This window comes from Ranitomeya variabilis, chromosome 2, assembly GCF_051348905.1.
Source record: "Ranitomeya variabilis isolate aRanVar5 chromosome 2, aRanVar5.hap1, whole genome shotgun sequence".
Taxonomy (NCBI): Eukaryota; Metazoa; Chordata; class Amphibia; order Anura; family Dendrobatidae; genus Ranitomeya; species Ranitomeya variabilis.
Genome location: NC_135233.1, coordinates 638,059,169 through 638,085,059, shown reverse-complemented (window position 1 = coordinate 638,085,059; position 25,891 = coordinate 638,059,169). Strand labels below are relative to the sequence as shown.

The following is a 25,891-nucleotide window of genomic DNA, read 5'->3' as shown; positions in this document are numbered from 1 at the left end:
AGAAAAAAATGTCTGATATAAAATTCATTTCTCTCTTTCTCCTGATATGATCTAACATATCAGAGATACCTTGTTGTTGGACTGAAAGACCCTGGGTAATTCTAAAAATAGCTTATATGCCTTGGGTATAAAAAGACTCAGAGATCACATCCTGGGAGACTGAAGTAACACAGAGCTATCAGCCAGACATTCTGCAAACCACCCAACAGACAAGAGAAAGGACTGCAGCCAATTCATCATGGCACCATCACGAGGGACACTGATCTATGATTCTATAGGATACAACCTAGGGGTTTTCGGCTCCGGTTGGAAGGACACAGATCTGATCCAGTGACCATCTCTGAACCATGGATATGTTTGGAGAAAGCCAGGTTTGGGACCCGCTGGTCGCCTGGTTCCATGGAGATGGTCAGATAAGCCAGGTGGTGACTCTCGTGTCAACTGGCTTTGGACCTTGTATGGACTCTATGGTCAGTTCTTGGTCATCTCCCTATGCTTGTCGTTACCCCTTCTCTGTGCGTGTATCCACAGATGAAGTAGCGACCCTGGGAGCGCTGACATCGTGTCAACTGGCTTTGGACCTTGTATGGACTCTATGGACAGTTCTTGGCCATCTCCCTATGCTTGTCGTTACCCCTTCTCTGTGCGTGCATCCACAGATGGAGTAGCGACCCTGGGAACGCTAACATAACATCTACCATTATCTCGGCGAGTCAGCGGAAGGGTGAGGCCCTGTAATGTGCACCATCTTGGGGTAATTGGTGGGATTGTTCTGTTTGCGATTGTGTGTTGTGGTTCAATAAAGTATTGCCACACTGTTTTACCTTAACCCTGTGTTGTCTGTGTAGTGTATTACCCACTGGGAGATAGAGCGGGCATTCAATGGTATGAGCCGTGGTCCATGCAGTCTTGCTAAAGACAGCCGGGCCAGCAGACGAGAGTACCCACTGACCCCGTTTCTCCACAGACCTTATCAGAGTGATCAAAAGAAAAAAAAAATAGTAAATCAAATCCCTCTTTGTCACTTCCTTAGTTACATAAAAATTCTAAAATAAAACAATATATTTTTTCCATTCTTTGCAGTTAGGGTTAGTGTTGTGTTAGGTTTAGAGTTTTGGTTAGGGTTGTGTTAGGGATGGAGTTAGAATTGGGGTCTTTTCAAAAGTTAATTAAAAAAAAAATGATAATGATATGACGGCTAGTGTTAAGAGCAAGTGCTCGCTACTGGAGTTTGCATCGGGTATGCATGGAGTATAGAGGATCTCCGTATGGAATTTTTTTGGGGAGGGATGTCTAACAGCCGCAAAACATGCAGGGCAGGGACTAGAGCATGTCACCCGAGCACCAGATGCAAACTGTAGTAGAGAGCACTTGCGCTCCACACTAATGACAACATATTCAATATGATAGCCTAATTTTATCAAATTCTGTGTCATACCTGTGGGTTCAAAATGTTCACTATACCCCTGGATAAAATCCTTGAGGGGTGTGGTTTCCAAAATGAGGTCAGCACACATCTACAGAAGTTCTCTGAGGGCTTTACTTTCCAAAATGGTGCACTTGTTGGCAGTTTCCATTGTTTAGGCACATCAGGGGCTCTCCAAATGCAACATTGCATCTGCTATCTATTCCAGCTAATTTTGCATTCCAAAACTCTAACGGTGCTCCTTCCCTTCGGAGCCCTGCTGCGCACCCAAACAGTAGTTTTCCACAACACAGAGGGTATCTGCGTACTCAGGAGAAATTGCCCAACAAATTTTATGAAGAATTTTCTCATGTTACCCTTGTGAAATTGAAATATTTCGCAGTAAAGTAACATTTTTGTGGGAAAAAGTTAAATGTTCATTTTTCCTTGCACATTGCTTCAGTTCTCGTGAAGCAACTGAAGAGTTAATAAACTTCTTGAATGTGGTTTTGAACACCTTAAGTGGTGCAGTTTTTAGACTGGTGTCACTTTGGGTACTTTCTGTCATATAGGCCCCTCACAGTCACTTCAAATGTGATGTGGTCCCTAAAAAAAATGGTTTTGTAAATTTTGTTGGAAAAATGAAAAATCGCAGGTCAACTTTTAACCATTCTAGCTTCCTTGCAACAACGTTTCCAAATTTGTGCTGATGTAAAGTAGACATGTGGCAAATGTTATTTATTAACTACTAGATGATGGCCCGATTCTAACACATCGGGTATTCTAGAATATGTATGTAGTTTATTTATGAAGATTTCAGAATAATGCAATTTATACACAGGATTCGGCCGGCCACGACCAATTAGCGAAGCGTGGTTCAAATTCCGTGACAATTTGCGGCCGGACTGCGCTTGTCGCTGATTGTTTGCGGCCGGCTGGGCGTGACCAATCAGTGAAGCCAGGGCCTGCTCCAGGTTTTTGAGGGCCCTGGGCGAAAGAGTCTCAGTGGGCCCCCCTCTAACACATACCACGCTTCATGATGCACAGATACAGCAGAGAAATATAGCACAGCCAAGTAGCATATAACACAGCCCACGTTGCATATAGCACAGCCACGTAGCATATAGCACAGGCCACGTAGTATATAGCACAGCCACGTAGCATATAACAGCCCACATAGCATAACAGCCCACGTAGTATATAGCACAGCCACATAGTATATAGCACAGGCCACGTAGTATACAGCACAGGCCACGTAGTATACAGCACAGGCCACGTAGTATACAGCACAGGCCACGTAATATATAACACAGCCCACGTAGTAGATAACACAGGCCATGTAGTATATAGCACAGCCCTCGTAGTATATAACAAAGCCACGCATATTGCACAGCTATGTAATATATAGCACTGTTCACGCAGTATATAACACAGCCACGTAGTATATTGCCCAGCCACGAAATATATTGCAGCCACATAGTATATAACACAGCCACGTAGTATATTGCCCAGCCACGTATATTGCACAGCTACGTAGCATATAACAGACGAAGTATATAACACAGCCCATGCAGTATATAACACAGCCCACGTAGTATATAGCAATGTGGGCACCATATCCCTGTTAAAAAAAGAACTAAAATAATAAATAGTTATATACTCACCTTCCGGCGGCCCCCGGATACAGCCCAGCAAGAATGCATTGCAGTCTCGCAAGATGATGATGATCATCTCGCGGGACCGCAATGCATGGACCGCAGCGTCGCAAGGAGCGGGAAAGGCGCCAAAAGGTGAGAATATAACTATTTATTTTTTAAGTTATTTTTAACATTAAATCTTTTTACTATTGATGCTGCATAGGCAGCATCAATAGTAAAAAGTTAGTCACACAAGGTTAATAGCAGCGTTAAAGGACTGCGTTACACCGCTGCATAACGCGGTGTAACGCAGCCATTAACCCTGGGTGAGCGCTGACTGGAGGGGAGTATGGAGGGAGCACTGACGGAGAGTAGGAAGGAGCGAATTCGCGGCCAGAGTGTGCCCATCGCTGATTGGTACCAATCAGCGACGCGGGATTTCCGTTACAGACAGACAAAGACGAAGTGACCCTTAGACAATTATATAGATTTTGAGCGACATAACACTGATTTAAGGGCATAAAAAAAAATCAAAGTTTAAAAATTGCTAAATTTAAGGGCACACAAATAAAAAAAAAAAAGAAATGAAAATTGCCAAATTTTTTTTATAAATAATTGCAAGTCATATCAAAGAAATTTTACCACTATCATGAAATACTACGCTCATTAGCCTACTAGAGCATGACTAGAGACTAGAGCATGTCACCAGAGCACCAGATGCATACTGTAGTAGCGAGCACTTGCGCTCAACACTAATGACAAAATATTCAATATGACAGCCTAATCTTATCAATTCTGTGTCATACCTGTGGATTCAAAATGTTCACTATACCCCTCATTGTCATTCGCTGGCGAGTGCGCGCTTCAACTTTGTGGAGGGAACTTCGCCGCAGGAGTGCGGCAAGAGACGGAGAAAGTTTTTTTTATTTTTACTGAACATGGCAGGGAGGCAGGATTGGAGACACGAGGGCAGGATGGGAGACACAGGGAGCAAGAATGGAGACACGGGGCAAGAATGGAGACACAGGGGGCAAGAATGGAGACACAGGGGGCAAGAATTGAGACACAGGGGGCAAGATCATGGGGCAGGATAGAGACAGATGGGGCAGGATCATGGGGGCAAGATGGAGACACATGGTGCAGGATCATGGAACAGGATGGAGACACATGGTGCACAATGGATAGAATGGAGACAGATGGGGCAGGATCATGGAACAGATGGAGCAGGATCATGGGACAGATGAGGCAGGATCATGGGGGCAGATTGGATAATGATGAGGGCAGGATGGGAGAACATATGGGGTCAGGATGGGAGAACATTTGGAGCCAGGAATGAGACACACGGGGGTCAGGATGGGGGATATTATTACCAAAGGGGCTAATTAAAGGGAGCCTGTCACCCCCAAAATCGAAGATGAGCTAATCCCACCATCATCAGGGGCTTATCTACAGTCTTCTGTAATGTTGTAGATAAGCCCCCGATGTATCCTGAAAGATGAGAAAAAGAGGTTAGATTATACTCATCTGGGGGGCGGTCCGATCCCATGGGCGTCGTGGTCCAGGGCCTCCCATCTTAATAGGATGACGTCCTCTTCTTGTCTTCACGCTGCAGCTCCGGCATACTTTGTCTGCCCTGTTGAGGGCAGAGCAAAGTACTGCAGTGCGCAGGCGCCAAGCCTCTCTGACCTTTCCCGGCGCCTGCGCACTGCAGTACTTTGCTCTGCCCTCAACAGGGCAGACAAAGTACGCCTGCGCCAGAGCTGCAACATGAATACAAGAGGACGTCATCGTAAGAAGATGGGAGGCCCCGCCCTGGACCATGACGCCCATTGGACCGGACCGCAGCGGGACCGCCCCTGGGTGAGTATAATCTAAGCTCTTTTTTTCATCTTTCAGGATACATCGGGGGCTTATCTACAGCATTCCAGAATGCTGTAGATAAGCCCCTGATGCTGGTGGGCTTAGCTCATCTGCAATGTTGGGGGTGACAGGTTCCCTTTAGGGATAATATTACTGCAGTCATGTATTTTTTATTTTTTGAGGATAATGTTTTAAATGGGGGGGGCAATCCTGTTACTGCAGAGAGTGACAGTATGTTGACTTTTTTTCTTCATCTGGTGTAGTGTAGAAGTTGGTAAAAAATTAAGTAATGTGTTCTGCAAGCGGTGCTCTAGATAACTGAGTAATTTCCTGCAGAGACAAGCCCTGGCTAGAAGAAGTTATGTAGGTCTGTGCTGGATGAAGATGAAAAGCAAAGATGAAGGACTTCACCTAGAGACATCACTGGTGAGTCAGTGTTACCTATACACTGACACTATACACTGTATACTATATACAGCGGTCCTGTGTACAATGTCACCAGTGATCACTGTATTACCTTTACAATTACACTATATACAGAGCTCCTGTGTATAATGTCATTGATCACTGTATAACCTGTAAAATATATACAGCGCTCGTGTGTATTATGTCACTGTTGATAACTGTATTACCTGTACACTGATACTGTATACAGAGCTCCTGTGTATAATGTCACCAGTAATCACTATTACCTGTACACAGACACAGCATACTAAATACTGATCTCCTGTGTATAATGGCACTTATCGTGATATTAGTATTGTTTTTTTTAAATTAATGATTAGTATTGTAATATTCAGTCACTATGTGGTGGCATTGTGTTGTCTGGCCATGGTGTGGTACTATTTGTTCCTTGTATGCGCTGTTATTTGGTCACAATGTGGTGGTAATATTTTGTCTGGACATGGTGTGGTGGTATTTGTTCCTTGTATGTGATATTATTCGGTCACTGTAGTGGTATTGGTAATATGTGGTCTAGACATGGTGTGGCGGTATTTGTTCCTTGTATATGGTATTATAGCTCACTATGTGGTGGTAATATGGGGTCTGGACATGGTGCGGTGGTATTTGTCCCTTGTACGTGACATTATTGGTCATTTTGAAAAAAAATAAAAATATACCAAAATTATATTGGATATTTTAACAAATGATTAATAGGATAGAGTAGAGTAGTGCTCGGCCAAAAGAGTCTACCTTGTTGGGGTGGTGGCTTAAAAAAAAAATCTTTTGGCCAAAACAAAAGCTGCTGGCTATATGAGTGATCTGGTGGTAGGAACTGTTAATGTGTGACTGGTGAGAAGTGGAGTTTTTCAAAGAGAGCGCAGTGGGGCTGTGGACAGTTCGAACGTTGGAGCCTGGGTGGAGTTTCAAGGGGGCCCCGAGAATTTTGCCAGTATGGGGCCCTTAAATTCATAGTGGCAGCCCTGGTTGCTACCCTCAGCTGTCAGCTTTAGACAGACTGGTTATCAAGATTAGAGGGCTCTCCCACCGCTTTCTTAAATTAATTAAATGCATTTTTTTTAAAAATGGCATGGGGTCCCCCCATTTTTGACAGTATTTTAAGGCTGGTCAGGGTCTATGGATATTTGTCCCCCCCAGCCTAAAAATAGCAGCCCATAACTGCCCAGAAAAGGTGCATCTATTAGATGCACAAATTCTGGCCCTTTGCCCAGCTCTTCCAACTTGCCCTGCAGTTGTGGCAAGTGGGATAATGGGATTAATATCATCTTTGTATTGTCCGGTGTCATCAAGCCTACAGTTTATTAATGGAGAAGCGTCTATAAGACGCCTAACCATTACTAATTCTATAGTTGCATTGTAAATAAAACACACAGTATAAAGTGTTTTGTTTGAAATAAAAACAAAACACTTACTTTTTTATTTAAAAATAACACAGTTATACTCGCCAAATGCCCATTCCACTGAAGCCCTCGTCTCCTGTAATAAATAAGTAATCCATGTCTGCATTAAATTGTTTTCAACTTGGACAGTGCCAAGATGCGACCGTCCAGGACGAAAACCACTGAGCAATTAGCTGCTGCATGCGCAGCATCAGTGACCAGTGGTGATGTCATCAAAGTGAGAAAAAGTCTCACGGTGCAGCACTCAGTTCAGTGACTTCAACTCAGTTCAGCTCAGTGAGTTCACTGCAGTTCACGTGAAAATGTATTAAGGCTAAAGTGATAACCAAGTGACTCAGTGAATAAAACATTGAACATTTTGGGTCAATGGCTAGAAAACTCCACAGATCTCAATCCCATTGAGAACCTGTTGTCACTTCTCAAAAAGAAGGTGGACAGACTAGCACAGATATTGAGATAAACTTCAAGAACTGATCTGACAAGAATGGGTTGTCATCAGTCAGGATTTGGCCCAAAAGCTGATATCCTGCATGCCAGACTTACAGGAGTCTGTTAAAATAGAGTCTTTGCATAACCTTAGTGTACATGCGAATAAAATTTAAAAACAGATGAAATGATTATAATTGTACTTCAGTGTCCATATAAAAAAAATCAAACTAAAAGATCAAAAAACACAGAAGAAGCAAAGCTTGTGAAAACCAAAATTTGAGTCAATCTCAAAACCTTTGCACACAACTGTGTTATATGTCACAAAACAGCAAGTTACTGCACATCAAAATGCACAATGGATGTGATTTTGCATTAACCTTTTAAATTATATTAATTTTTCGTTTTTATAATTTCAGCTGAGTGGCAGAATCTGACAAGTACTAATGGTGCCTGTGCAGACATCTCTGGATGCGTCATATATCAGGAGAATGGGATCTCTCATTTGGCAAACTAGAAAGTAGTATGTGAATTAGACAGGTGGCCGTCCGTGTCTGTGAATCTATCCACTGTAGTTTATGGAAGTTATGAACATTAAGCAGTAAGCAAAAAGCCAATGATCAACTTAAGAGAGCCGTGTGAATGTATGACCTACCGTATATACTCGTGTATAAGCAGAGTTTTTCAGCACATTTTTTGTGTACTGAAAATGTCCCCCTCGGCTTATACACGAGTCATTGCCCCAGAAAGAAGGTGGGGGGAGGGGGCGCGGCGTAGCAGCGGGTCACAGAGGCAGGAGGCGGCAGCTGTAGCTAAAGCCTGTGCCACTGCTAAAAAGAAATAAATATTCATTTCTCTTATAGTGCGCACAGTGACAGCTGCAGCCACAGCCGCCAGCTTCCAGAAGACATCCTACTCACCCTCCAGCGTGCCCTCACAGCATCTCGTTGGTGCCGGCTTCCAGTTGCTCTTCCTGTGCTTATATGCATGCATCTCCACTCCCATAGGCGTGGAGGGAATATTCATTACCTTAATGAGCGGTGCCACGTGATCGCTCAGCACAGGAAGAGCAACTGGAAGCTGGCACCAACAAGATGCTGCAAGGGCACGCTGGAGGGTGAGTAAGAGGTTGTTTTTTTTTTATAATAGGAAGCATGCATACAAGGATGGGAGGGGGGAGCCAACCATACCAGGACAGAAGGGAGGAGCCACGCATACCAGGACAGCGACAGGGCGAGCCACGCACACCAGGACAGGACATGGGGAGCCACCCATACCCGGACAGTGAAAGGGAGATTCATGCATACCAGGACAGGGATGAGGGGACACTGCATACCTGGCTTATACTCGAGTCAATAAGCTTACCCAGTTTTCTGTGGCAAAATTAGGTGCATTGGCTTATACTCGGGTCAGCGTATACTAGAGTATATATACGGTATTAATCTTGAGGGCCTCTTCACACAGTTTTTAAAGAAGATTTAAAAGCGGATTTTACAGCAAATGCAAATACAAAAAATGCTTCAAATATTCTCTGAATAAGCTTGCTGTAGTTTAACCCCTTAGTGACAGAACCGATTTGATACTTATTGACCAAGTCAATTTTTACAATTCTGACCACTGTCAATTTAGGAGGTTATAACTCTGGAACACTTTAACGGATCCTGCTGATTCTGAGATTGATTTATTCATGACCTATTGTACAGCATGATAGTGGTAACATTTCTTCGATATGACTTGCGTCTATTTATGAAAAAATGGAAATTTGGCAAAAAGTTTGAAAATTTAGCAATTTTCAAACTTTGATTTTTTTTATGCCCTTAAATCAGAGAGTGATGTCACACAAAATACTTAATAAATAACATTTCCCACATGTCTACTTTACATCAGCACAGTTTTGTAAACATTTTTACACTTTTTTTTTAATTTTAGGGACATCACATTTGAAGTCACTTTGAGGGGTCTACATGACAGAAAATGTACAAAAGTTACACCATTCTAAAAACTACACCCCATCAAGGTGCTCAAAACCACATTCAAGACATCTGTTAACCCTTCACGTGCTTCACAGGGACTGAAGCAACGTGGAAGGAAAAAATGAACATTTAACTTTCTTTCACAAACATTTTACTTCAGAACCAATTTTGCAAAAAGGGAAAATAAACCACAAAATTTGCTGTGCAATTTCTCCTGAATACGCCAATACCCTGTATGTGGGGAAAAACACTGTTTGGGCACATGGCAGACCTTGGAAGGGAAGGAGCCCTAAGTGCTTCACAAAAGTTTATAACTTAGAGCTGTGAAAATAAGAAATCATTTTTATGGAAAAAATATGATCTTTTCGCCCCCAAGTTTTTATTTCCCAAGGGTAACAGGAGAAATTAGAAACCAAAAGTTGTTATGCAGTTTGTCCTGAGTACGCTGATACACCATATGTGAGGGTAAACCACTGTTTGGGTGCACGGCTGAGTTCGGAAGGGAAGGAGCACTGTTTGACTTTGTAATCGCAAAATTGGCTGAAATTGAGAGCGGATGCCATGTCGGGTTTGGAGATGCGAATAAACAGCAGAAACCCCCCACAACTGACCCCATTTTAGAAATTACACCGCTCAAAGATTTTATCCAGGGGTATATTGAGCAATTCGAACCCACAGGTACAACACATAATTTGACAACATTAGGTCGTAATATTGAAAATGTTTTTTTTTTTCCACAAAAATCTTGTTTTAGACCTGAATTTTTCACTTTTGACAGATTACCAAAAATTGGACACCACAATTTGTTACCCACTTTCTTATGAGCACGGTGATATCCCATATGTAGTCAAAAAGTTCTGTCTAGACAAACGGCAGGGCTCAGATAGGAAGAGGCACCATGACAAATTTGGCTTTATTTGAAAGATTGTCATATTTGCAGAGCCTATGTAGTTCAAGTGCAACAAAAATCCCTCATAAATGTATTTTTTGTAAATTGTACCATCTAATCTATTTATCTAGGGGGGTAGTGAGTAGTTTGATGCCACCATTTTTTATGCAGTTGATGCAACACAAGTTTGAAAATTTACAATTTGCATTTTTTTTCACTGACTCTCAGGATTCTTTTTGTGTACATTCTGAGGAACACACCTCAAATTTAATTGCATTAGTTTTTATGTGTTCAGAAATACACTGCTCAAAAAAATAAAGGGAACACTAAAATCCCACATCCTAAATATCACTGAATGAAATATTCCAGTTGTAAATATTTATTCATTACATAGTGCAATGTGTTGACAATAATAAGGCTATATGCACACTTAGCGGTGTGCTCTGCGGGTTCTCCCGCAGCGGATTTGATAAATCTGCAGGGCAAAACCGCTGCGGTTATCCCTGCAGATTTATCGCGGTTTGTCTTCCAGTTTCCGCTGCGGGTTTTACTCCTATACTATTGATGCTGCATATGCAGCATCAATAGTAATGTTAAAAATAATAAAAAATGGTTATACTCACCCCCTCTGACGTCCCGATCTCCTCGGCGCTGCACGCGGCGATCCGGTTCCAAAGATGCTGTGCGAGAAGGACCTTCGTGACGTCACGGTCATGTGACCGCGGCGTCATCACGGTCATGTGACCGCGACGTCACCGCAGGTCCTGCTCGCACAGCAACCCTGAGACCGGACAGCCGTGTGCAGCGCCGAGAGGTGAGTATATCATTATTTTTTATTTTAATTATTTTTTTTTTACACTAATATGGTTCCCAGGGCCTGGAGGAGAGTCTCCTCTCCTCCACCCCGGGTACCAACCGCACATGATCCGCTTACTTCCCGCATCGTGGGCACAGCCCCATGCGGGAAGTTAGCGGATCAATGCATTCCTATGGGTGCAGAATCGCAGCGATTCTGCACAAAGAAGTGACATGCTGCGGGTTGTAAACCGCTGCGTTTCTGCGCGGTTTTTCCCGTAGCATGTGCACAGCGGATTGCTGTTTCCATAGGGTTTACATGTAAATGTAAACGCTATGGAAACTGCTGCGGACCCGCAGCGTTTTTGCAGCTGCGGGTCCGCAGCAGTTTCCATAGCGTTTAAACCCGCAAAGTGTGAACATGGCCTAAAACCTAAAAAATTATCAACGTAAATCACAACTAATATCCCACGGAGGACTGGAGTTGGAATGATGCTCAAAATCAAAGTGGAAAATGAAGTTACAGGCTGATCCAACTTCAGTGCAAATGCCTCAAGACAAGGAAATTATGCTCAGTAGTGTGTGTGGCCTCCACATGCCTGTATGACCTCCCTACAATGCCTGGGCAAGCTCCTGATGAGGCAGCGGATGGTCTCCTCAGGGATCACCTCTCAGACCTGGACTAAAGCATCCGCCAACTCCTGAATAGTCTGTGGTGCAACGGAATGTTGGTGGATGGTGCGAGACATGATGTCCCAGATGTGTTTAATCGGATTCAGGTCTGGGGAATGGGTGGGCCAGTCCATAGCTTCAATGCCTTTATCTTGCAGGAACTGATGACACACTCCAGCCACATGAGGTCTGGCATTGTCCTGCATTAGGAGGAACCCAGGGTCAACTGCACCAGCATATGGTCTAACAAGGGGTCTGAGGGTCTCATTTCGGTACCTAATAGCAGTCAGGCGACCTCTGGCGAGCACATGGAGGGCTGTGCGGCCCTCCAAAGAAATTCCACCCCACACTATTACTGACCCACTGCCAAACCAGTCATGTTGAAGGATGTTGCAGGCAGCAGTTTGCTCTCCACGGCATCTCCAGACTCTGTCACATGTGCTCAGTGTGAACTTGCTTTCATCTGTGAACAGCACAGGGCGCCAGTGGCAAATTTGCCAATCCTGCTGTTCTGTGCCAAATGCCAAGTATCCTGCACGGTGTTGGGCTGTGAGCACAACCCCCACCTGTGGATGTCGGGCACTCAGACCATCCTCATGGAGTCGGTTTCTAACAGTATGTTCAGACACATGCACATTTGTGGCCTGCTGGAGGTCCTTTTGCAGGGCTCTGGCAGTGCTCCTCCTGTTCCTCCTTGCACAAAGGCTGAGGTGGCAGTCCTGCTGCTGGGTTGTTGCCCTCCTACGGCCCCCTCCAAGTCTTCTGGTGTACTGGCCTGACTCCTGGTAGCGCCTCCAGCCTTTGGAACACTACGCTGACAGACACAGCAAGCCTTCTTGCCACAGCTCGCATTGATGTGCCATCCTGTATGAGCTGCACTACCTGAGCCACTTGTGTTGGTTGTAGAGTCCGTCTCATGTACCACGAGTGTGAAAGCACAACATTCAAAAGTGACCAAAACATCAGCCAGAAAGCATTAGTACTGAGATGTAGTCTGTGGTCCCCACATGCAGAACCACTCCTTTATTGAGTGTGTCTTGATAATTGCTAATTTCCATCTGTTGTCTATATCATTTGCACAGCAGCATGTGAAATTGTCAAACAGTGTTGCTTCCTAAATGGACAGTTTTATTTCACAGAAGTTTGATTTACTTGAAGTTATATTCTGTTTAAGTGTTGCCTTTATTTTTTTGAGCAGTGTATATCCAATATGGCACCAATGTGAGTACTGGACACACGGCTTTGCCTATAATAATAGATGGCTCACCATTTGGTCTTTAGGGTAAAACTGAACAAGTTCCGGGACCCATTCAAAGCTTACAGAGACACTGAGCAAACAAGAAAATCCTCCCAGGAATTATCACTCACAGAGGGAGGCATGCTCCTAAAAACACATTGGTTGATTATAAAACTTAAGGCCCCGTCACACTTAGCGACGCTGCAGCGATACAGACAACGATGCCGATCGCTGCAGCGTCGCTGTTTAGTCGCTGTTTACCCTGGTTACCAGTGTAAAATGTAAAAAAACAAACACTACATACTCACCTTCGTGTCCCCCGGCGTCCGCTTCCTGCACTGACTGAGCGCCGGCCCTAACAGCAGAGCGGTGATGTCACCGCTGTGCTGTGCTTTCACTTTACGGCCGGCAGTCAGTCAGTGCGGGAAGCAGATGGCAAGGGACCTGACGGACACTGGAATGTGAGTATGTAGTGTTTGTTTTTTTTTACTTTTACGATGGTAACCAGGGTAAACATCGGGTTACTAAGCGCGGCCCTGCGCTTAGTAACCCGATGTTTACCCTGGTTACCAGTGAAGACATCGCTGAATCCGTGTCACACACACCGATTCAGCGATGTCAGCGGGACCTCAACGATCAAAAAAAGGTCCAGGCCATTCCGACACGACCAGCGATCTCACAGCAGGGGCCTGGTCGCTGCTACGTGTCAAACATAGCGAGATCGCTACTGAGGTCGCTGTTGCGTCACAAAACTTGTGACTCAGCAGCGATCTCGCTAGCGACCTCGCTTAGTGTGACGGGGGCTTTAGTCTTGCTAACAAAACAGCTGTCCCGCATTTGCATATATTGTAGTAGGAAGAATAAACTGTACTGTAACAAAGGGCAAAATGTGGAGGAAAGTGCAGTCAACTATGTGGCAAAGCGGAGTTTGTTCCGAAGATGAAAGAACATCAGTGGGCTAGAATGACAAAGACTTTCAGAGACTGGTCGTGCAACGTTCACTTAGCTCCATCAATCCTTATATGAGAGAGAGACGAATGTGCCAATAGATGTGGTACACTATAGCAAGCTCCCAGCAGCCAAGGTAGGAACCGCTATATGCACAAAACAACCAATTCTCTACAGAACCCATAAAATATTGTCTGGTACCAGAGGTTCGGCAAGAACCATACAGTAAAGACCATAGTCTATAAGTATGGAACTTCCTCATTACTAGAGATCCTCCAATAAAATGATAATGCCCATATCACCAACATATACAAGTACCGTATATAGTCGAGTATAAGCCAACCCGAGTATAAGCCGACCCCCCTAATTTTGCCACAAAAAACTTTGAAAACTTAATAACTCGAGTATAAGCCTAGGGTGGGAAATGCAGCAGCTACTGGTAAATGTCAAAAGTAAAAATAGATACCAATAAAAGTAAAATTAATTGAGACATCAGTAGGTTAAATGTTTTTTAATATCCATATTGAATCATGAGCCCCATATAATGTTCCATAAAGTTTATGATGGCCCCATAAGATGTTCCATATTAAAATATGCCCCATATAATCCTGCATAAAGGTTAATAATGGCCCCATAAGATGCTCCATAGACACATTTGCCCCATATAATGCTGCACAAACGTTAATTATGGCCCCATAAGATGCTCCATAAAGATATTTGCCCCATATAGTGCTGCACAAACGTTATGGCCCCATAAGATACTCCATACAGACATTTGCCCCATACAATACTGCTCAAACGTTAATTATGGCCCCATAAGATGCTCCATAAAAATATTTGCCCCATATAGTGCTGCACAAACGTTGATTATGGCCCCATACAGACACTTGCCCCATATATTGCTGCACAAACATTGATTATGGCCCCATACAAACACTTGCCCCATATAGTGCTGCACAAACATTGATTATGGCCCCATACAGACACTTGCCCCATATATTGCTGCACAAACATTGATTATGGCCCCATACAAACACTTGCCCCATATAGTGCTGCACAAACGTTGATTATGGCCCCATACAGACACTTGCCCCATATAGTGCTGCACAAATGTTATGGCCCCATAAGATACTCCATACAGACATTTGCCCCATACAATGCTGCACAAATGTTAATTATGGCCCCATAATATGCTCCATACAGACACTTGCCCCATATAGTGCTGCACAAACGTTAATTATGACCCCATACAGACACTTGCGCCATATAGTGCTGCACAAATGTTATGGCCCCATAAGATGCTCCATACAGACACTTGCCCCATTTGCTGTTGCTGAGATTAAAAGAAAAAAAAAATCACATACTCACCTCTCGTCGCTCAGGCCCACGGCACTTTCAATATTCACCTGACTTCGTTCCGGCGCCGCTCCATCTTCAGCATCTTCTGCACTGACGTTCAGGCAGAGGGCGCGCAATAACCACGTCACAGCGCCCTCTGACCTGAGCGTCACTGCAGAAGACGCTGAAGACGGAGCGGCGCCGAAACGAGGAGCAGGTGAATATCGCGCAGTGCTCCCCTCCCCGTTATACTCACCTGCTCCTGGCGCTGTGCAGTCCCTGTTCCCCAGCGCCGGAGCTTCTTCCTGTATTGAGCGGTCACCGTTACCGCTCATTACAGTAATGGGAGGTGGAGCCGCATATTCAATACTGTAATGAGCGGTACCATGTGACCGCTCAATACAGGAAGAAGCTGGGGCGCCGGGGAAGCAGGGACCTGCAGGTACCGCGCCAGAGTAGGTGAGTATAATTAGACAGCCCCCGCTTCCCCCTCCCCTGCCGACCCCTGGGTATGACTCGAGTATAAGCCGAGAGGGGGACTTTCAACCCCCAAAAATGGGCTGAAAATCTCGGCTTATACTCGAGTATATACGGTAATATAAATGGAAGCAAAAGTTTTGTGTAGCAAGACAGTCGTAAAAACAGTCAAAGTTAGATAAATGGTCAAACATGTTTGAGAGTAATGAAGTCCTAGAATTAATTTTCATATGACCTGACTTTTCAAAAACATTTGTGGGTGTCCACACTCGGGAGTGTACAGACATGGGTAGGTGGACGAAAATTTGTCTGAATAGTAGTTTGGTATGTGATTGATCAATTCCTCGAATTATTTGTGTAATGGGGTAAAATGGAACTTGCTGAAGAAAATATTCTCTTCATTACTTGTTCCATAAAAATTACTCTACTGGGGCCCACTAAGTAGAAAATGTAAATTATTGAAAAAAAAACCCTAATAATTGATTGTAAGATGTGTGGTAGGTCTCAAAACAAGGGGAGTTACAAAGGCCTGGTTGGGATGGGCACGTGGGACAATAGAACCGGGAATCACTGAGTCTACCATGCTTCCTACACACCCGGCATCTTTTTATGGATACTTTTGGGTGGGAGGGACAGGGCAAGGAAAATGGCGCTCTGCAAGTCTCAGGACATCCTCAGACTCAAAGGCTTTCCCTTATGCCATCGACTCAAATATGAGATCCTCAACAATTTTTCCTGGAACTGGAGGAAAGTGAGCGGTCCTTGAGATTTTTTTTGTACAGGACAAAACTGTTGTATGTAGCAATTTGGATGAGGTAGATTACCACCTTTTTGTACCAGGCCCTAGTCTTCCGCGTCACCAGGTATGGTTGCAGAACCTGGTCTGACAGGTCAACGCCACTCATAAATTTGTTATAATCTGTGACACAGATTGGTTTCTGTTTGTTCCCTGGAGGCGCCCCTGTCTCTGACTGTCACAGTGATGTCCGCATGCAGTGTGGTCAGCATGTAGATGTCCTCCTTGTCATTCCACTTCACTGCAAGAAGTTGGTCACTTGTGAGTGAGAATGACGCCCCCTTCTCCAAACGTCTGGACACCAACTGTGATGGAAACCCCACTCAGTTTTTCCTGACAGTCCCACAGGCCCCTGTATTTGCAGCGTGGAGAGATTTGTATAGGGGGATGCTTGTGCAGTAATTGTGTGTAGACGTGGTACCCTTGATGGAGAAAGGGCGTCATTAGCTCCCAGACAATTTTGCCTGGGATGCCAATTGTCTGGGGGCAGTCTGGGGGGTTGATTTGGTGGACCCTATCTTCATAAATTAGGAAGATAGAGGTGTATCCTTATGAGCTCTCACATGTTTTATACAGTTTGATGCCATATTTGGCTCGTTTGGAGGGAATAAATTGGCGGAATGACAGACGGCCCTTTTAACTCATCAAGGACTCGTTGACTGTCACATTTTATTGCAGGGGCTGCAGAATAAGGTGGCATTTGAGGGGAAAATGAAGTGTCGTTATACCACACTGGTGGGGGGACTGCTGTACTTGGTCCCGCCTCTGAATCTTGAGCAGTAATGACTGACTCCTCTACCATCGGGCTGTGGGATTCTGTGGACGAAGGGTTGTCATCACTACCTAAAAACTTCTCTACTTCAGAGGCAGATTACGTTTCACTGCCGGCGCGACCGGAACAAAGCAGGCTGTATGCTTGCTCCGCGCTAAATGTTCTGCGGGCCATTTATTTATTTGTCTGCCTAACAAAAAACTAAACCTAATCTAACACTAGTATTTATACTGCCTAACCGTAATAAACCTAACCCTAATAAGTGTAACCCTAACCGTAAAAAATTATAAACAAAAATGATAAATAAATAAATATATATATATATATATATATATATATATATATATATATATATATATATACACACACACTATATAATTGTCTAAGGGTCACTTCCGTCTGTCTGTCTGTCTGTAACGGAAATCCCAAGTCGCTGATTGGTCGTGGCAAAACAGCCACGACCAATCAGCGACGGGCGGCAAAAAGGCCGCTCCCTACTCCCCGCAGTCAGTGCCCGGCGCCCGCTCCATACTCCCCCCTCCAGTCAGCGCTCACACAGGGTTAATGCCAGCAGTAACGGACCGCGTTATGCCGCGGTGTAACGCAGTCCGTTAACACTGCTATGAACCCTGTGTGACCAACTTTTTACTATTGATGCTGCCTATGCAGCATCAATAGTAAAAAGATCTAATGTTAAAAATAATAATAAAAAAAAAATAGTTATAGACTCACCGTCCGTCGGCCCCTCGGATCCAGAACAGGCCTTTCCCGCTCCTCGTGACGTTCCAGTGACCGCTCCATGCACTGCGATCTCGCGAGATGATGACGTAGCGGTCTCGCGAGACCGCTACGTCATCATCTCGCGAGACCGCAAAGCACTCTTGGGACTGGAGCGCGCGAGGAGCATCGGTAAACGCTTCGCCTGGATCCGGGGCCAATGGAAGGAGAGTATATAACTATTTTTTATTTTAATTCTTTTTTTTTTTTAACAGGGATATGATGCCGACATTGCTATATACTACGTGGGCTGTGCAATATACTACGTGGGCTGTGCAATATACTACGTGGGCTGTGCAATATACTACGTGGCTGTGCTATATACTACGTGGGCTGTGCAATATACTACGTGGGCTGTGCAATATACTACGTGGGCTGTGCTATATACTATGTGGCTGTGCTATATACTACGTGGGCTGTGCAATATACTACGTGGGCTGTGCAATATACTATGTGGGCTGTGCAATATACTATGTGGGCTGTGCAATATACTACGTGGGCTGTGCAATATACTACGTGGCTGTGTTATACACTACGTGGGCTGTGCTATATACTACGTGGGCTGTGCTATACACTACATGGGCTGTGTTATACACTACGTGGGCTGTGTTATATACTGCGTGCGTGGGCTGTTATATGCTACGTGGGCTGTTATAAACTACGTGGCTCTGTTATATGCTATGTGTGCTGTTATATACTCCGTGGGCTGTGCTATATTCTCCGTGGGCTGTGCTATATACTAGGTGGCTGTGCTATATACTACATGGCTGTGCTATGTACTACATGGCTGTGCTATTTACTACGTGGGCTGTTATATACTACGTGGCTGTGCTACATAGTACGTGGCCGGCCGCAAACAATCAGCGACAGGCGCAGTCCGGCCGCGAATTGGCGCGGGATTTGAACCACGCTTCGCTAATTGGTCGCGTTTGGCCGAATCCTGTGTATTCAATGTATTATTCTAAAATCTTCATAAATAAACTACATACATATTCTAAAATACCCGATGCGTTAGAATCGGGCTACCATCTAGTGTATATATATATTAACAGAGTTCCCAAAGTCATAGCGATAGTCCGGACCCAAGCACATACACATTAGGTGCCTCCAGACGAATTAAGCTCCATAGAGTATATATATAAGCAGGAGAAAATAAGGAGCATATAGTATTATGTAAACAAATATCCTTTATTAATACAAAAATATTAAAACAGTAATATATTTCAAATAGATGGTATTTCCCAGTCAAGCACGAGAAGGGGAATTACCCCCTATATTGCCCCCATATGTAAATACATAGATAAACGTAAGAGGAGAGCATGAGCAAGCCCCCCCACAATGGAAAATGGAACTAAACACACCAGGGTATATCCTCCGCTAATGCAGTAGCCAAAACAAAGCCGCAATAAAAGTGCATAGTGCATAATAGTGTGATGGATACCATCGGTGAGCTTACCAATTGAGAGGGCAAAGAAGGGGGGTCCCACCGGAACAAAAGAGCGCCCCGACGCGCGTTTCGCGGCTTTTCCACGCCGCTTTCTCAAGGGGATGGACACAGTAATCAAAAGCCAGCTGCCAATGAGAAAATTCTCCTCGGATGCCGGGTGCAGGAAGGCAGATCTTGGCTGGTGCACTGCGCATGCGCCCGCCATTTTCCTTCTGCCGGAGGAAGGAGGGGGACCAGGGGAACACTGATCTGGTACATAAGGTACCGTCGGGGGCTTGAGGGACCCCATTTCTCTTCTCACTGATATGACAGATCATATTAGAGGAGAGAGAATTGGATTTTAAATCGGACTGTTTTTTAATGTGATCACAGTTATTCAGTGACTAACGGTGATCACATGACTGGGGTTGGTAAAAATCGAACTGAATCATGTTCTCTGGGGACTCAGCTACCCCTGGTAGTTGAGACCCTGGAGAATTTCCAACACTGGGGGCACTATCTACTTATTTCTCAGCGCCATTAAAAAGCGGCACTGAGAAATACAGTTCCCTTAACTGTCGCCGTTAAAAGGCGTATCAGCAGTCGTTAAGGGGTTAACTATGAAATATTCAAAATAACGTGAACAAAACAGCACTGTGTGCACTACAGGAGATTTTCCCATTAAAATCAGTTGGAAACGTATTCAAATAATATTTGACGTGGTTTTTCATGTGGATTTAAGAGCAGAATCTATTTCTAAATCCTCGTTAAAAATCGCAGTATGAATGTCCCATTAGAGTCTTGAGTTTTGCAGGTAAACAGTAGAATTTGTACCTATCAAATATTTATATGCCGTAGGTGTCACAGAAAGTAATACCCCTTTACTTTTTAGTGCGGCCCTCGGATAACTTCAGTATGACAATGTGGCCCTTGGACCAATCATTCTTGTGCAGCCCTGGACTTCTGTGGCAATAACACATGAACAATTTAGTAGAAACAGGTCTTAAAAATCACATAGCTAAAAAAAAAAAAAAGAAAATATTTGATTGAACTGACAAATGTGGAAATAATAGTACAAATATGTATTACCAGCAATGAAATTCTGTTACCTGATGTGGAGGAAGACACTGAATTTTTGGGTTAATTCCAAATGCATTAAAAATTGCGTCTTTGATCTCTTTCACCTAAAAATCAAAATAAATATAATGAAAAACATTTCATCTGCACAAATTATTGCTAAAATGAAGATGACCTGTGGAGCACAAGTAAAGCCACTTCATACGATTGCATATAATGTCTCTCAACTGAACGCCAACCTGAGATTTCAGCGTGCCTGGAGGTACATTTAAATTGCAAAAACTAGATCAATTTGTTCCCAACATTTAGAGCTACTCATGTATGCATATACATTTACTGAATAGCATCCCAGCTATAGAAACATTCACACTCAACCAAAATTATTTTCTGTCCCAGTGCATTTAAAATTAAATATAGAAAACCTTAGCACTTCATAAAATAAAATCTAAGGGAGGCATGGCTTGCACATGGCAGGTTAGACAACAGAATCACTGAGCACTTGTCAGTCCCTGGTAATAACCCACCTTGTAGACACTACTGTACAACAGGATCTAGGAAATACCTTGTTTTTTTACTCCATTAAACCTCAGCCTGATTAAAAGATATATTTCAAGATGGGGCAAGAAGTTTCCTCAGCCTCTCCACATGGCAGCAATACCTTGACACACTTCATCCAGTGTGGTCAGTATTGGCTCAGGCATTACACCTGTAGCCTCTAGACAGGTGTAAGGAGGTGGACAACAAAGAAGACTAGTACAGTTGATGCTTAGCTAAGTAACTGCAATCGAACACCGCCACCCTGCTGGTCAAAGGGAAAAATGAACATAAAGAACGAATTTGTAGTAGTAGGAATTCCAAGAGGGGAAGTGCATGTTCCTGGGAAAGAGATTACGGACGACACCAAGGTGACTCCTGGTTTGGCAGAGTTGGCGCCAGAACCTGGACCAGGCAGATTGTGTGGCCACAAAGTGGGCTTTCAGCCACCATCGCAATAGAATTGGCAGAGCTCGGTCAAATGCCATAGATGACTGTAATCAGTGCCATTAGAAGACTGTAAGCAACACCAGTACAAGACCATGACCAGATTAGAACCAGGCTCGGGAGACAATCTGGATGTAGCAGAGGGCCGCTACTTCCAGCGAAGAAGTACGGTACAGGATGTGGGTTGGGGCTGTGCTTCAGGGAACAGAGATGGCCAATGCACACTGTATACCCAGTGACTGGCTTATCTAGGACTTGTGGCCTAGTGGGAAATACAAGTGACCCCCACTAGGGCCAGTGTAACGATCAGAGGAGCTTACAGAGACTACAACGGGGACGGTCCTAGTACCAAGAGTGATGCCAGTTAAGCTGAGACAGACATTTATAGTCTTTTAACTGCTAGATAATAGGAACATTAAGAACAGAGTATGTAATAACATGTTGAATAGATATTGTATCTAGTCGCATCGCTGTGTTCTGATAGTGTCAGAACATACTGTATTGACCTTGCTACTATTACCAATAATATAGTGCTTACTTGTTTATTACACACACAGATTTTCTTTCTGTATTAGGCTGGTTTCACGTTTGCGGTCGGGAGGGCTGCGGATGGCAGCGTACTTCCCCCTTCCTCCCTGAAGCTCCACCTACTCTGCATGTATCCTGCGTACCTATCTTTAACATTGAGTATGCAGGGACATGCGTTGTATGCGGATGCGTCCGCATGTGGCGATTTGACGTGTGCAGTGACTGCACAGAAACGCAAAATTTTCGGCTGCACTTCGTTCAAAGCCAGAGTAGAGCGATTTCCTGTCTGTGCTTTCAGCAGCTCATCCAGCAGCTCTGTCATGTGCAATGAACAGTGATATAATGGTAACGTTTCTCCTTGTGCAGATTGACATGACAGTGTAAGGAGGCTTATAAGCCATACAATGCTCCTCTGGGAAGCACTGTCTGCACATTGAGATTCTGGTTTGGCTTTTGGCATGTAGCATGGCTTGATAAAGGGTTGATATTGACTGTTAGGATTGCTACTTCCAATATGTCGCACTAGAATTCAAGTCCTCTTCCTCTCTGAAGAGGCAATTTGGATATGAACAGTGATGTAATGGGTATGTGGCCTGTGAGCCTTGGCAAGCTGTGAGTGACTAGCTGTGTATAAAAGGAGAGAGAGAACAGATGTAAGGATGTGACTCTTACCCTTTTGCTACCACGAAGACAAAATATGTGTCACGTGAATACCGTTGTGAGATTTTACATGTGAAAGTATGTCTAATATAATGTATTATGGTGATGCACAGTATATAAGGTGTTAATGCATAATGTGAGTATAGCATAGAATAAGATGAGGTTAGCATAAGATAACATAAGGATAATAGGTTTAGCATGTAAGATAGGAAATGGTTAAGGATAGCACTAGCAAAGTGGGTGGTCACTAGTGTAAATAAAAGGGGGGCACTTCCCGGTTAGGGGGATTTCAGTGTCAGTTAGTGAAGTGCCTAGCAAAGGTCAAGTACAGGTGTGGTGGATTGCTAGGGGCAGCATGGGCCACCTGTTCTAGGCAGTGGAAGGCTGAACAGAATTCCCTGATGGAAACTCCAACAGTGTTTGGAGCTTAGAGCTTGGACCAGGTACCAAGGAGCACGCCTGGTCTTCTGACATCACGAGGTCAGTGGATGGTCAGCGGGCTTAGGGGTCGTCCAGAATGAACGGGTGGCAGGACTGGAGAGGACGTGTGCTAAGGAGGAAGGAAATGCAATTTTGTGTGCTCTATCCCACCTGTGCCCACCTGATGAACTTGGAAAAAGAAAACAGAAGTGTACTCTGCTTTAGATAAGAGGTGCTGGCTGAACTTGAGTTAACCCAGAGTCAATAGAAAAAAGGAAACAGTAGCACTCAAACAATGCAATACTTTGCAAAATTAACTCATGTTTATTTACAAGTGTAAGTAATACCACAGCAGGAACAAAACTTTTTTTGTTTAGATAAGGTAACGTTTCGACGTGACCACAAATAACGCCGGTCACGGTCTTTCTCCCCCATACTGAGCTCTTAAGGGGATCCTCTTCAGAATTCTATGTTGAACCTATTCACTATCCAGTGCGGTTTTGATAAAGACCCTGGTACGGTCGAAACGTTACCTTATCTTTACAAATTTTTTGTTCCTGCTGTGGTATTACTTACACTTGTAAATAAACATGAATTCATTTTGCAAAGTATGACATGATGAACTTGGACTGCTTAGTAAAAGGTTGATTGTTACACGGAACTTGGTGTCCCATGCATGGTGTGTGGTGGCTCCTAAGCATGGAAGCCTGGAGGCAGCGGAGGCCTGCGGCCCACAATTGAGCATGATGCACCCCACATCCTACAGCACATTGGGACTGGAACATCTTTTGTCTGTAAAGTGCCACAGCAAAACCAGATAGCAGCTCGGTCGTGACTACTGCTTTTTGCCACGTTTCAAAAAGACACTGTAGGCCCCACACAGAACAAGTAATATTATCAATTTGTGAGTTTAGCCTGATGGGAAAGTACTGGGTGTTGCAGAGTGCTAGGTTATTATAGTACCTACCGTATTTTTCGGACTACAAGACGCACTTTTTCCCCCCAAAAAAAGGGGGGGAAAGTGGGGGGTGCGTCTAATAGTCGCAATGCAGGCTTACCGTGGCGGCAGAGGTGCGGTGGCAGAGGTGTGGCGGCAGACGTGCGGGGATGAGGAGGCGCAGTGAGCGGGGTCCCTTTCCCCGGTGAGGTGATGCAGCAGCCCGGTAAGCAGCAGAGCCGGGTGAATCCTGTTGTTAGCGGTGGTGGCGGCCATCTTCCGGAGGCCGCGCGTGCGCAGATGGAGCGCTCTGCTTCCCAGGGCTTCAGGAAAATGGCCGCGGGATGCCGCGCGTGCGCAGATGGGGATCGCGGCGGCCATTTTCTTGAAGTTCTTGGCTTCAGGAAAATGGCTGCCGTGATCTCCATCTGCGCACGCGCGGCCTCCCGCGGCCATTTTCCTGAAGCCCCGGGAAGCAGAGCGCTTCATCTGCGCACGCGCGGCCTCGGGAAGATGGCCGCCACCACCGCTAACAACAGGATTCACCCGGCTCTGCTGCTTACCGGGCTGCTGCATCACCTCACCAGGGAAAGGGACCCCTCTGACGCCATACCGCTCATTGGGCCTCCTCATCCCAGCACCTCCTCATCCCAGCACCTCTGCCGGTAACCATTGCTGCAACCCTCCCATGGACATCAGGCCGTGGCGTCGCCCACCTAAGCAGGAAGGGACCCTGCTCAGGTGCACACCGTACCGCATCACCCTACCTCTGCCGACACCATGCCTCCTGTGACCCTGCTCTGCCACCGCCAGCCCTCAGGTAAGATACTGTAAATTCGGACAATAAGACGGACCCCCATCTTATAAAAAAATCTTTTTTTTTGCAATTTTCACCCCAAATTTGGGGGGCGCCTTATGGTCCGGTGCGTCTTATAGTCCGAAAAATACGGTAAATACATTATGTGCCTCATTGATTCTCAGCAGTACACTCAGTCTGTTGGAGCCAATGTCAGCACTTTGAACATTATGATTATTATTATGATTATTAATAAGCAAAGTGTCATGATAGCATATACTAGGGGAGGAATGTAAGGAACATTTTTTTAAGAAATAAAAAAAAAACCTTTTTTCACTCTTGAATGTCACTTGAATGTCAGGTTCTGCTCACATTCATCAGGTTCAGGGAGCCAGTGTGTGGGGACTCATCGCCCTGCTCAAGGGTGATCCCCAGGTTTGGGCTTTTTAGTTGCCCCATGATGTTACACGGTCGACTTTTTCTAAATTATTTGCTAAGCTTGAAAAAATGTGTGTTCCTCCTCTGCGAGTCCTTCAAAAATTCCATGATCCAGTACTCACCAGACACCTTGCAATTAACTGTATTATCTGACTAGTAACCAAGAATTTATGGTGGCCAACCATAGTTTGGAGTTGTACGGAAAATGTTATTGCATGCGGAATCTGAGCCCGAGCTAAAACTCTCCTAATCAATCCTGCTGGACTTCTTCATTCCTTAACTATTCTTTAACATTCTAGAACATGATTACTTACCTACCATCACCAGAAGGGAAGACTGTAATTTAGTTAGTGGTTTTGTAGAGTTAGCAAACAATGTTACTTTGTCCCTTTGTCTAAATTGCTTACATCTCAGACATTTATGTAAGTTATTAAATTACATTGTACGTCTACATGGTATTCCTACATATATTATTTCTGACAGTAATGTCAGTCTATTTCCAAATTCTGTAGTGCATTATTTAATAGGATCAATATTGACAAGTATTTTTCTTCTGGCTACGAGTTAGGGACCTATGTTCAAACTGAAGGTGTTAATCAAACTCAAGCAATATATTAGACAATATCCCTCTGATCATCAATCTGAATCGTTGGAACATCCACCATTAGCAGAAGCTGTGATTAATAATTAGCATCAAGCGTCCATCAAAACTTCTCATTTCTTTAATTTTGAGTATCATCTTCGCTTTGGTTCTTCTTTGGCTT

The 25,891-nt window shown here is 44.4% G+C and overlaps 1 protein-coding gene across 1 annotated transcript in view; it reads right to left on the bottom strand.

Moving 5' to 3' along the window:
- RNASET2 (ribonuclease T2) overlaps positions 1–25,891 on the bottom strand; it is a 214,661-nt gene that overhangs the window by 5,193 nt on the left and 183,577 nt on the right. The window contains exon 9 of the mRNA XM_077289105.1: positions 20,400–20,474. Within this exon, the coding sequence (XP_077145220.1) occupies positions 20,400–20,474 (75 nt within the window). The remainder of the gene's footprint in view (positions 1–20,399; positions 20,475–25,891) is intronic.